The sequence below is a fragment of the Entelurus aequoreus genome, linkage group LG25 (assembly GCF_033978785.1).
Source record: "Entelurus aequoreus isolate RoL-2023_Sb linkage group LG25, RoL_Eaeq_v1.1, whole genome shotgun sequence".
Classification (NCBI taxonomy): Eukaryota; Metazoa; Chordata; class Actinopteri; order Syngnathiformes; family Syngnathidae; genus Entelurus; species Entelurus aequoreus.
The window spans coordinates 40,534,715-40,548,798 of NC_084755.1; the positions used below are offsets into that span (position 1 = coordinate 40,534,715).

The 14,084-nt window shown below is 38.1% G+C and overlaps 1 protein-coding gene across 2 annotated transcripts in view; it reads left to right on the top strand.

The window, feature by feature from the left end:
- Positions 1-10,068, top strand: part of grb2b (growth factor receptor-bound protein 2b) — an 83,061-nt gene extending 72,993 nt beyond the window's left edge. For both annotated transcript variants that reach the window (XM_062037221.1, XM_062037222.1), the window contains exon 6: positions 8,772-10,068. In XM_062037221.1, the coding sequence (XP_061893205.1) occupies positions 8,772-8,957 (186 nt within the window). In that variant the 3' untranslated portion in view covers positions 8,958-10,068. The remainder of the gene's footprint in view (positions 1-8,771) is intronic.
- The last annotated feature ends 4,016 nt before the right edge of the window (positions 10,069-14,084 follow it).

The following is a 14,084-nucleotide window of genomic DNA, read 5'->3' on the forward strand; positions in this document are numbered from 1 at the left end:
CCTTCTTCTTCTTCTACAATATCATTTATACAACCGGCATGTTTCTCACTCTTTTAGCAGGTGCTTGCTATTTGCTAGTTTATTTCCAAAACCTCTGTGAATAATATCTATTTGTGAGTGCTTCATCCAGTGTGGTGAGAAATGATGAAAAAACAAAGCTAGCAAGCACAAGAGGTTTTGACGAGGGATGTTCCTATCAGGGATTTGTACTGCCCATTCCAATACCGATCATCGGCCGATACCAATCAGTTCCCTTTTCAGATCAAGTAGAGTGAAAAAAATGAAGGAATCACTCAATTCTGATGGAAAAATAATTATGGAATCATGAAAAACAAACAAAACACTTTTTTAAGTTAGCAGTATATACTGTATACAACCATTCAGACTAAAAATACTGCGGTATCAGTTTTGGTCCATATCGCCCAGCACCAGAATTTATACATTTATTTTAGTGTTTTCAAGCCAGAAAGTTGCTATTTTAAATGACCTCTAAATGAATGTCGTATGTTATCTGCTTTTTTTCTACAAAATGGTACAACTAAACAAACATCCTCCAAATCAGGGGATGAATTTTTGCCCGAGCTTGTAAAACCCTGAGTGGAACATTCCTAGGAGGGTATTGCAGTATATTCAAGGGGAACTGCAACTTTTTTCATTCACAATCCTTTTGTAACAAAAATGTTTTCCTTTTTTTATGTTTGTAACTCATAAATAAACATTAGCGAAAGTCCGCTGACAATGAAGCCAATAAGAGTCGCTCCATTTTGCCTATAAAGCGCTCTTAAAAAAGTCCAATAACCTCTGTCAATGCTGTAAGTATACATGTAATAACATTCATAACATGTACTATTCACATATTTTGATCATTTGAAACATACGTTTGCTTTTCCCTTCAACAAAAAGACTACTATCACGGCAGACTTCATGAGAGACAACAACGGTCCCTTTGGGACAAAAAATGTTTCAGAAACTTCAGTTTTTGAAGCTGAATATAAGGAGGACGGTCTACAAGTTTTAGAAGTGTGCTAAACGGATGCAGTTCTAGCGAAACACTAACATCATGTAGAAGTATTGCTAAGTGCCAAACAAGATATACAAACGACGAACATAATAAAACAATCACTTATTGTACAATGTCTGCTAGTGGGACGTTGGTACAATGCATCCAGAAAGTATTCACAGCGCTTCACTTTTTACACATTTTATGTCACAGCTTTATTCCAAAACGGAATAAAATCATATACAACTCGATGAGGCAATTCCTGAAGGAACTGCGTGTGAATGCTGACAGAATGTAGCATTTCCCGGTAAGAATAGTTTGAATGTTGAAGAGTTTGAATTTCCAAGAAAAATTGAATTAGGTTTGGAAGTTGGGAAAGTGTTAGTTGGATGAGTGGAATGTGTTGAAGGTGGAATTATTTGATTCGGTTGAAAAATGTGCGAATTGTGGAAGTTTAAAAAATGGACAATTCATTTTGAATGGGGAAAATGTCCCTGAAAACTGGGAATTCTTGGAAATCCGGGAATTTTTTTTAAATTGTTGAAGGAAAGCACACAGTTCCTCAACAGACTGAATATTTTGAAGTTGGAACGGTTTGAATCGGATGAAAAATGTGGGAATTTTGGAACTTTGAAAAATGGAGAATTCATTTTGAATTGGGAACATTTCCCTGAAAACTGGTAGTTCTTGGAAATCCGGGAATTTTTTAAAATTTTTGAAGGAGAGCACACAATTCCTCAACAGGCGGAATATTTTGAAGTTGGAACAGTTTGAATCGTATGAAGAATGTCCCATTGTTTTCAAGGAGAATTTCGGGAAAAGCGGCAATTTTTTGGAAAATGTTAAAAGACTTGAATGAGTTGAAATGGTTAGTGTTGGATTTTTTTCAAATCGGTCGAAATGTTGAAATAGTAACATTTTTAATTGAGAAATGGTATTAAGGAATTCCAGCAGTTTTGGGAAAAGCGGGAATTTTTTCAGTTCAAAAAACAACTTTGTTTTTTGTCCTGAATAAGAGGAAATGTTTGGACTGTGGAACGGTTGATGTGGGTTGAAAAATGTGGAAGGAGTCGCCGCCAGAAAAAAGGGAATTCTGTGAATTCCTGGAATTTTTTTGAACTTGGAAAAATGATAGTTTGAATTTCCAGGATGGTGGAATGTGTTGAAGGTAGAATGGGTTGAATCGGTTGAAAAATGTGGAAATGGTGGAAGTTTGAAAAATGGACAATTCATTTTGAATGGGAAAAATGTCCTGGAAAACCTGGAATTCTGGGAAATCTGTGGCTTTTTGGAATTTGTCAAGGGAAAGCCCGCGATTCCCGAATAGGCTGAACAGTTTGAAGGTGGAACGCTTTGAATCGGGTAAAAAGTGTGGAAGGTAGAGCACGACAAAATCTGGAGAAGAAGAAGTTGAATACCGGTAAATATAATGTAGCATTTCCCGGCGAGAATAGTTTGAATGTTGAAGAGTTAGAATTTCCTGGAAAAACGGAATTAGGTTTGGAACTTGGGGAAAGTGTTAGTTGGATGAGTAGAATGTGTTGAAGGTGGAATTATTTCAATCGGTTGAAAAATGTGCGAATTGTGGAAGTTAAAAAAATGGACAATTTATTTTGAATGGAAACTGGGAATTCTTGGAAATCCGGGAATTTTTTTAAATTGTTGAAGGAGAGCACATCATTCCTCAACAGGCTGAATATTTTGAAGTTGGAACAATTTTAATCGTATGAAAAATGTGGGAATTGTGGAACTTTGAAAAATGTCCCATTCTTTTCAATGGGAATTTCGGGAAAAGAGGGAATTTTTTGGAAAATTTTAAAAGACTTGCATGTTCTGAATGAGTTGAAATGGTTTGTGTTGGATTTTTTTTTAAATTGGTCGAGAAATGTTGAAGTAGTAACATTTCTAATTGAGAAATGGTATTAAGGAATTCCAGCAGTTTTGGGAAAATCGGGAATTTTTCCAGTTTAAAAAACAACTTTGTTTTTTGTCCTGAATAAGAGGAATGTTTTGACGGTGGAACGCTTGAAGTGGGTTGAAAAATGTGGAAGCAGTCGCCACCAGAAAAAAGGGTAAAAAAAAAAGAAAGAAAAGGGAATTCCTGGAATTTTTTTGAACTTGGAAAAATGATAGTTTGAATTTTCAGGATGAGTGGAATGTGTTAAAAGTGGAATGGTTTTTTTTTTGTTCTTTTTTTGTGTCCTGTCCAGCTTCTCAGGCAAATCATTTAGTAGATGTAGATGCCCATATCAGCTGTTCAGATTTACAGTGGAATGGTTTGAATTGGTTGAAAAATGTGGAAATGGTGGAAGTTTGAAAAATGGACAATTCATTTTGAATGGGGAAAATGTCCTGGAAATCTGGGAATTTTTGGAAATTGTCAAGGGAAAGCCCACGATTCCCAAATAGGCTGAACAGTTTGAAGTTGGAACGCTTTGAATCGGGTGAAAAATGTGGCAGGTAGAAAAACGGAATTAAGTTTGGAAGGTAGAGCGCACCAAAATTTGGAGAAGAAGAAGAAGAATAAATAGATGAATGTTGGTGTAGAAAAGCATGTGTGAATGTTTTGGAGCATTCACACAAAATGACATAGTAAAACGTTTGTTTTTCTCAAAAAAAATGTGCAACTTAATGAAAAATAAAGTAAAACAAATCACATGTGCATAAGTATTCAGACCCTTTGCTCAACAGCAATTTCAGCCTTAAGTCTTTTTGAATATGATGCCACAAACTTGGCACACCTATCTTTGGGCTCTTTCTCTCATTCCTCTTTGCAGCACCTCTCAAGCTCCATCAGGTTGGATCGAAAGCGTTTGTGTTCATCCAGGATGTCTCTGTACATTACTGCATTCATATTTTCCCTCTATCCTGACTAGTGTGAAACCCATCCCCGCAGCATGATGCTGCCGCCAGCATGCTTCACTGCAGGGATGGTATTGGCCTGCTTTCCTCCAAACATGACGCCTGGCATTCACGCCAAGGACTTCAATCTTTGTGTCATCAGACCAGAGAATGTTTTTCCTCATAGTTTGAGAGGTTTTCCAGGTGCATTTTGGCAAACTTTTTACTGAGAAATGGCTTTCGTCTGGCCACGATACAATACAGACCTGGTTGGTGGATTGCTGCGGAGATGGTTGTCCTTCTGGAAGGTTCTCCTCTCCACAGAGGAATACTGTAGCTCTGACCGTGACCAATGTTCTTGGTCCCCCTCCCTGACTAGACTAAGATGAATGCAGCAATGTACAGAGACATCCTGGATGAACACAAACACTTCCCCTCCAACCTGATGGAGCTTGAGAGGTGCTGCAAAGAGGAATGAGAGAAAGAGCCCAAAAATAGGTGTGCCAAGTTTGTGGCATCATATTCAAAAAGACTTGAGACTGGAATGCTGCCAAAGGTGCATCAACAAAGGCTAAATACTTATGTACATGTCATATTTGTAGTTTTTTTTACTGTCTAATGAATTTGCAAAAATAAATGTTTTACATTGTCATTTTGGAGTATTGTGTGTATTTTTTTTTCCATTTTCGAATGAAGCTTTAACAACAAAATGTGGAAAAAATGAAGCAGTGTGAATACTTTCTGGATGCAGTGTATTTTCCAGTTTAGTTGAAGAATGATTCATCCTCACGTAGGTTAAAAAAAGTGTGTGTCTTTTCGAGTCTTTCCCGCCATCCCCGTGTCCGAGTTGGATGTCAAAGTTGACCGACTTCTCCATGTACGTCCACAACCTTCTACTATCCAGGTGAGATGTATGACATGTACTCTACAATGGACTTTTACCAGCTCGGAGGCGGTGCAGCAGCTCAGTATGTCAACATTGTAGCAACATAAGCTAGTTGGCTCTCTCTAGTTCACATATGTCAGAGTCAAGGCCCGCGGGCCATATCCGGCCCGCGAGAAGGTTTTTTACGGCCCTTGGGATGATCTTGATTTATTATTAGAACCGGCCCGCAGACCGCAGATCTTTTTTTTTTTTAATTTTTTTTCTTTTTTTTTATTTTTTTTTTTAGACCGCAGATCTTTTACACGCACCAAGCGGATGCCGGTCCAAGGTTCCGAAAGGGGGCGAGCGGCCCGCCGGGACGCGCCTGCCGGCCGAAGGGCTGCAGCCCGGCCGTCAGTCGCGGAGCCCGCCGTGCCACGCGCGCCAAGGGGGCGGGCCGAAACCCGGCCCCGAGGCCCTGAGACTTCTGCTTTGTTTCCCCAAACCGCGCGTCACCGCCGGGCCCGCACCACCGTCGGGCTGCAGCCCGAGCGTCGGTGGCGGAACCTGTCATGTTCCGCGCGCGCCAAGCGGAGCGGGGGGGTCAAGCGGGCCGAAACCCGCAGGCCACCCCCTCACCACGAGGCCCTGAGACTTCTGCGTTTGACCCCTACGCGCGGCCCGTCGGGACGCGCCCGCCGTCAAGCCACGAGGGCCAGCCGTCGGGTCGCGGAGCCCGCCGTGCCACGCGCGCCAAGGGGCGGGCCGAAACCAGCGGGGGGTTTCGGGCACCCAACTCGCCTCCCTCCCACGGAGGGAGGAGGGGGGTTTAATGTGAACATTACTGTGCAATCACATATTTAGAGTTTTTACTCAATTCAAGTTTAAAAGTTAAAGTTTAATATTTGTTTTCACTGCATGTTACTTCTCCTTAAACAAAGTGTTGTTTTTGATTTATAGATTTTTGCACTTTATTTTATTGTATTTCAATTTAATTATATTTTAAAAATATTTCAGTTGAGTGGATGATAGAAAATTGCTATTATTGTTTTTTTCTTTGAAGTAAATTTAGCCCACTTTTGCTAAAATAGAAAATATAGGCTACTGATGGTGCCTTGAATACCGGTTTCTTTCATTTAATGTTCATGTTATGGGGATTTTTATATAAAGGAAATTTGTCTTTTGTGTCTGTTGAAAATTAAAGATTACTGACAGAGCCATAAGAAAATATTGCTTTATTTATCTGATCATATTGGAATATATTTGTTAGGTTTTCAGTAGGTTCAATTAGGTTCACTAGACTATATGCGTCATTTAAAAATTTTTCAATGAACATTCGAACAGTCCGGCCCTCGGCTTGTAGCTAAATTTTTTATTTGGCCCTCCGTCCATTTGACTTTGACACCCCTGCTCTAGTTTGTGTAGCAACAATATGGCTAATATTCATGGAGTACTGTTTTGTGAGGGCTTTATGGGCGCTGTACAGTACATTGTTAGCCACCTGGGATTTGCTCTATTTTACTAGTTAGAATGCATAAAAAAGGAAAACTTTCCCCAAAAAGTGCAGTTTCCCTTTAATGTTGTACAAAAGCAGTGAAGTTGGCACGTTGTGTAAATGGTAAATAAAAAGAGAATACAACAAATCCTTTTCAACTTATATTCAATTGAATAGACTGCAAATACAAGATATTTCATGTTCACACTGACAAACTTATTTTTTCTCTGCAAATAATCATGAACTTAGAATTTAATGGCAGCAACACATTGCAAAAAAGGCATTTTTACCAGTGTGTTACATGGCCTTTCCTTTGAACAACACTCAGTAAAGGTTTGGGAACTGAGGAGACACATTTTTGAAGTGGAATTATTTCCCATTCTTGCTTGATGTACAGCTTAAAGGGAAACTTCGGTTTTTTTCAACCTGGGCCCTGTTTTCATAATTTTTTCTGTATATGTGAGTGCTGGATAAAACATTTTTTGAGGTCGCGCCAGTATTGAGCAGGGCAGGCAGCCTCCAGCCCAGCTAACGCTCGTACACAGGGCAACTGGCTCTCGTCAAAATTCGGCCTATAAACATGCATTTTTTTCACACTGACAGGCTCAGATAGTTACAATGAGTGTCCGACAACATACTAGAAAGGAGAAATTAACGTATGTCTCTACCTTTAGCTGGAGATCGCTGTTTGTTGTGAGCTGTGTCCAAATCTCACCACGCTACAAATCTCGTTCCGAAATCTCGCGATAACTCGCGACAAAACACCGGTGGAAAAACAGTTACCTGACTGAGGTGAAGAGAGATGACTGAAGTGATTTTCTGTTGGATTACCGAAGACTGTTATTTTAGTTTTATAGAAAAGTTTGTTTGTTTGTCTGTCATGGCTGAATTTTTGCCTGATGTGGACGATTTGATTTGTCGCGAGTTATCGCGAGATTTCGGAACGAGATTTGTAGCGTGGTGAGATTTGGACACAGCTCACAACAAACAGCGATCTCCAGCTAAAGGTAGAGACATACGTTAATTTCTCCTTTCTAGTATGTTGTCGGACACTCATTGTAACTATCTGAGCCTGTCAGTGTGAAAAAAATGCATGTTTATAGGCCGAATTTTGACGAGAGCCAGTTGCCCTGTGTACGAGCGTTAGCTGGGCTGGAGGCTGCCTGCCCTGCTCAATACTGGCGCGACCTCAAAAAATGTTTTATCCAGCACTCACATATACAGAAAAAATTATGAAAACAGGGCCCAGGTTGAAAAAAACCGAAGTTTCCCTTTAAGTTGTTCAACAGTCTCCCTTCTCATATTTTAGCCTTCACACATTTTCAATGTCTGGACTACAGGCAGGCCAGTCTAGTACCCGCACTCTTTTACTATGACGCCATGGTGTTGTAACACCTGGCTTGGCATTGTCTTGCTGAAATAAGCAGGGGCGTCCATGCTTGGATGGCAACATATGTTGCTCCAAAAGCTGTATGTACCTTTAAGCATTAATGGCGCCTTCACAGATGTGTAAGTTACCCATGTCTTGGCCACTAATACACCCCCATACCATCACACATGCTGACTTTTACACTTTGTGCCTAGAACAGTCCGGATGGTTCTTTTCCTCTTTGGTCCGGAGGACACGACGTCCACAGTTTCCAAAAACAATTTGAAATGTGGACTCGTCAGACCACAGAACACTTTTCCACTTTGCATCAGTCCATCTTAGATGAGCTCTGGCCCAGCGAAGCGTTTCTGGGTGTTGTTGATAAATGGCTTTGGCTTTGCATAGTAGAGTTTTAACTTGCACTTACAGATGTAGCGACCAACTGTAGTTACTGACAGTGGTTTTCTGAAGTGTTCCTGAGCCTACGTGGTGATATCCTTTACACACTGATGTGGCTTTTTGATGCAGTACCGCCTGAGGGATCCAAGGTGTGTAATATCATGGCTTACGTGCAGTGATTTCTCCAGATTGTCTGAACCTTTTGATGATATTACGGAGCGTAGATGGTGAAATCCCTAAATTCCTTGTTGAGAAATGTTGTTCTTCAACAATTTGCTCAGGCATTTGTTGACAAAGTGGTGACCCTCGCCCCGTCCTTGTTTGTGAACGACTGAGCATTTCATGGAAGCTGCTTTTATACCCAATCATGGCACCCACCTGTTCCCAATTAGCCTGTTCACCTGTGGGATGTTCCAAATAAGTCTTTCCTCAACTTTCTCACTCTTTTTTGCCACTTGTGCCAGCTTTTTTGAAACATGTTGCAGGCCTCAAATTCCAAAAGAGCTAATATTTGCAAAAAATACCAAAGTTTCTCAGTGTGAACATGAAATATCTTGTCTTTGCAGTCTATTCAATTGAATATAAGTTGAAAAGGATTTGTTGTATTCTCTTTTTATTTACCATTTACACAACCTGACAACTTGACTGCTTTTGTAGTTTGTATTAATAATATTGACCCTGTGACTAGTTTAGGTTGGCGTGATGAAGAATGTCAAGTTTGTTTTCCTTCATGTCGCTTTGCCTGCTTGCTCTTTGCTTTTACCTCGGCTAACCTCTCTGCTTCCTGGGTTCCCTCCCGCAGCATCCCACATACGTGCAGGCGCTCTTCGACTTCGACCCGCAGGAGGAAGGAGAGTTGGGTTTCCGCCGCGGCGACTTCATCCAAGTGCTGGACAACTCCGACCTCAACTGGTGGAAAGGAGGCTGCCACAGCCAGACGGGGATGTTCCCCCGCAACTACGTCACGCCTGTCAACCGGAACATGTGAAACAACCACCGCCATCACCCTCATTCTAGGTCTCATCAGCCCCTCGCCCTACCCACCCCTCCTCCTCTGGCTCGGACGGGAATAAAGTGAAAGTGAAAGAGGACAGAAGTGCAGTCGTGAGGATGGGAACTGCCTAGGAGGGGAAAAGTGTGAAAGTGATCCACAGCAACTTCTGCCTACTTCTTAACATTCTTGTCTCGTCTTTCCGTTCGCCTTTTTTGCCGCATGTTGTTTTAATGAAAAAAGAAAAGCATAAAAAAGAAGCGCTTTTAAAACAGAAAAAAATGTACAAAAAGAAGGAGAGGTGACGCCGCAGCAAGCTTCCACGTGATTGGCTGTACAAAGAAATCAAGTATAGAGAGAATCCATTTTTGAAGAAAAGATATTATATATTTCTATGTTTGTTTCCTTCCTCACACATCGTATTATTTCTTTTGTAAATTATGTTGCATCCTTTTCTTAGCCTCTAACTTTGTCCTTCAACTTTCCACCTGGCAGATCTCATAACTACGCTTTTTCCAAACGTAAAGCGGAGAAGAATGCAAACCTGCCAGGAAGCAGCTGTCAGAGGTCGGCCATCTTGTCCAAAAAAAACAAAACAAAAAAGGCTGTGCGCGTTTTTATGGCGGCCATGTTGAACAGGGCGGCGGAATGTAGCCAAGGTGAGGGATTGTCAATCCACGCTGTAATGTCCTGAGATTGCATCATCACGTGTCAACACTTCCAACAACTGAGAGATTGTCTGTTTGATATTCAAGTCTGTGGTTCCCATTTTTGTCAAATGTGGTGTGAAGCACTTTTTATTTTGTTGGTCAAAGATTTCGATCGCCATTGTTTCTTGCTCTCTCTGGATAGTGCCTTTCTCTCTGGTGTCTCCGTGTCCCCCGCCCGCAGACGTGGCCCCCAGCAGTGAGAAATGGTGTACATAGTAATCGTCACCTCGCCTTCACCTTAGTCCTCGCCTACATGGAACTCTTCTTATTTAAGTGTCTCTCGCCTCGTCTTACCTAATGATACTGTTTTGGTTTCGCTTTTTTTTTTATTTGCATTTTTTTTTTTTTGGTTCTTGTTTTCAATTAATAAAATGCAATTATTAAAAAAAAAATGGGGATTTGTGTCCTCTTTGTGCTGGAACCTGATTACAACTGACGGGTCAAACGATACTGAAACAAATGTGCAGGTATATAAGCCACACCCACTAGGCCAGAGGTGTCAACGTGGTTTTCACTGAGGGCCACATCCTAGTTAGGTTTGGCCCCAGAGGGCCGTTTCTAACAGTGAATACTATTATTACACTATTAATGCATTTTATTAGATTTTTTTTTAAACTAAAATAAAAAAAATATGGTAAGTTGCAATAATGTCACCACACAATGTAGTGTATATTACTGTAAATGGAAAAACAATACTGCTGTTTTTATGTTAAGAAAAAAAAGGCAGCTCAGTTGCCAGAATTTTACTGTAAAATTTGCATTAGTTTTTTTTACTGTAAATTTTAAAAAGCTGTGATTTTACAGTAAAATGTGGGAACCTGAGCTGCTAGTTTTTTTTTTTTTACCGCAAATCAACAGGTGTAGATTTTTCGGTGTATTCCTGTAAATGCCAAAACAGCACCACAGTTTATTACAGTAAAAAAAAGTTTTTAGTATTTTTTTTTCATTTAGAGAAAAATGCTGTATTTGTAATTCTTTTTTTTTTATTTCGCTTTTTTTTTGTCTTACGATTTATTTATTTTCTTGTTTTTTTACGTCTTTTCTTTCATTTCCGGTTTCGTTTCTTTTAATTTTTTTACAGCTTCGTTTCTTTTTTTTAATTTTTATTTTTACGGTTTCATTTATTTTTTTACGGTTTCCGTTCTTTTTTTTTTACGGTTTTGCTACTTAATTTTAACGAACCCTCTTCTTCTTTTTCTGGTTTCGCTTCTTTCTTTTTTTTTGTTTCACTTTTTTTTTAACAGTTTCTTTTCTTTCTTTTTACAGTTTCATTTCTTTTATTTCTAGTTTCGTTTGTTTTTTTTCTTTCTTTTTTACGATTTAATGTATTTTATTTCCGGTTTCGGTTCTTTTTTTGTACGGTTTTGCTACTTTATTTTAACGGTTTCACTTCTTTTTCTGGTTTTGCTTGTGTTTTCTTACGGTTGCTTTTCCTTTTTTTACGGTTTCATTTCTTTTATTTCCGGTTTCGTTTCTATTTTTGTTCTTTTTTTTATTTTTTTACAGTGTCATTTCTTTTATTTCCAGTTTCGTTTCTATTTTTGTTCTTTTTTTTTTCCTTTTCTTTTTTTTTTTACAGTGTCATTTCTTTTATTTCCAGTTTCGGTTCTTTTTTTTATTCGGTTTCATACTTAATTTTAAAGTTTTTTATGGTTTCGCTTCTTTTTTTTTCCGGTTTCAAAATAGTGACGGTGTCTAAATTTCACAATTCTTCCATGAAATCTATTGCTACTTTTACATTGCACAATTTGATGGATAACTTGCTTTGAAATCATTATTATTAGTATTTATTTCTATTTAAAAAATGGTTTGAATGTTTGATCATATATTTTTGCATAATTAGACTATTTAAGTTCACATAAATTGCGATTAAATGAGTACATATATTTTTTTTCTCCCAAAATAGAAAGAAAGAATATATTTAGTAAGAAAAGTTACAGTACTTTATTGATACATATTATTTCCAGGGCCAAATAAAATGAAGTGGCGGGCCACATCTGGCCCCCGGACCTTGAGTTTGACACATGTGCTCTAGAAGTTTTAAATATAATGTATTTATATAGACCTTATTCACAAGTGTTCCAAAATAAGTTTTCTTCCGTATTTTAACTGCACCGGACTGTAAGCCGCAGAGATATGTTGCAAAATAAGTGATTTACTCGCAAAGATGTTGTGAATGTACAAGTACTGTAATACTCCAGGAATGTACAAGTACTGTAACACTCCAGGAATGTACAAGTACTTTAATACTCCAGTAATGTAGGCTCATACAACTTATTTGTCAGTCTTGTATTTATTGCACAAGATGCGATACAACCACACAAGATGCGATACAACCACACAAGATGCGATACAACCACACAAGATGCGATACAACCACACAAGATGCGATACAACCACACAATATGTGATACAACCACACAAGATGCGATACAACCACACAAGATGCGATACAACCACACAACGTGCATCTCCTCTCTTTTCCCCTTTTACTCGAACACTTACCTTCCTGTAATCAAGGTCACTTCCCTATCTGTACCCCGGAAGTCCCGCCCCCCAGACAAAGTCATTGGCTAACACCTGTAGTCACCTGTAGCCAGCCACTGCAGTAGTTCCTTTCATTGTTTCAGCTCCAATCAGCTAAACACTCAATAACTCCACGGTGACGTTTTGGTGAATTTACTGAGGAATTGGTACCACATTTTATTATGGTAAAAAACTGGCAGCTGAGTTGCCAAAATAAAATTAAACAGCTCTACAGTATTACTGTATTAAAATTAATGATGTATATATATATATTTTTTTTTTACAACATTGCTACTTTTTTTACGATTGTGCTTTATATTTTTTGTTTTTGCTACTTTTTTTTTCATATATTCTTTTCTTTTTTTTCTGGTTTCATAGTTTTTATTTCCAGCTTCCTATCTTTTTTATTCACAGTTTAATTTATTTTATTTCCGGTTTGTGTTTTTTTATTTTTCAGTTTCGCTGTTTTATTTTAACTATTGAAATTATTTAATTTTTCTGGTTTTGCTTCTTATTTTTTGGTTTCCCTTCTTTTTTTTAGGGGTTCTTTTCTTTTTTATCAGTTTAATTTCTTTTATTTCCGTTTTTTTTTCTGTTTTTTTTTTTATACTGTTTCATATATTTTATTTCATTTATTTCATTCTATTTCCGATTTCGCTTCTTTCTTTTTTTGGTTTCGCTTCTTTTTTTTTTACGATTCCTTTTCTTTTTTTCCTCTTTATCGATTTCATTTATTTTATTTCCGGTTTGGGTTTTTTATTTTTTTTACGGTTTCATTTCTTTTATTTCTAGTTTCGGACCTTTTTTATTTTTTTACAGTTTTGCAACTTTATTTTAATGCTTCCACTTTTTCTGGTTTCAATTCTTTTTTCTTTTTTTTTGGTTTCGCTTCTTTCTTTTTAATCAGTTTCTTTTTTTTTTTTTTTACTGTTTCATTTATTTTATTTCCGGCTTCGTTTCTTTTTTTTTGGTTTCGCTATTTTATTTTAAAGGTTTCACTTTTTTTTTTTTGGTTTTGCTTCTTTTTTTTGCGGTTTCCTTTTTTTTTCTTTTCTGTTTTTCATCGATTTCATTTCTTTTATTTCCATTTTTTCCCGTTTTTTTGTTTTGTTTTCTTTACGGTTTAATTTATTTTATTTCCAGTTTCGATTCCTTTTTTTTCGAATTCGCTACTTTATTTTAACTTTTTTTTTTTTTTTTTATGGTTTCCCTTTTTTTCCCCCGGTTTCAAAATAATGACAGCGTGGAGGGGAGGAAACCTGTGGACGGGGTTTCAAATAAAGACATCCCATAACTTGAACTTGCTAAAGACACTAATCTTCTATGTTTCTTTTTGACCCGAGTAAAACTCCTCCCAGGTACAAATCCAAGGAGAGAAACAAAGTGGTGAACCGAGGTGAATGTGTTCCATCCACAGGTGAATGTGTTCCATCCACAGGTGAATGTGTTCCATCCACAGGTGAATGTGTTCCATCCACAGGTGAATGTGTTCCTTCCACAGGTTTCTTCCCCTCCGTGCTAAAACACTGCCACTAGTTTTGAAACTAAGAAAAAGAAGCGAAACCTTAATAAAAAAAAGTTGAACATAAAAACCTTTGAAAGACACCAAAACAAAAGTGTAGATAAAAAAAGGAATATTGGCAAAGAAAACATGTCATGATTCAAAAAACTATCCATCAAAAAATATTTTATTTTTTCAGTGTTCGTATTTATTTGTTTTCAAACTTGCTCCGGTGCCATAACAACTTTATCTACAATGTCCATTTTTTTCTGACACCAAATCTTCCTGGCAATTCTTCTTTTCATCCTAAACATGCAGGACTGGTCATTGAGCCCTGAGGGACACCCTCACTCTAACAATGCACAATGACTTGTGTTCTTAAGTGAC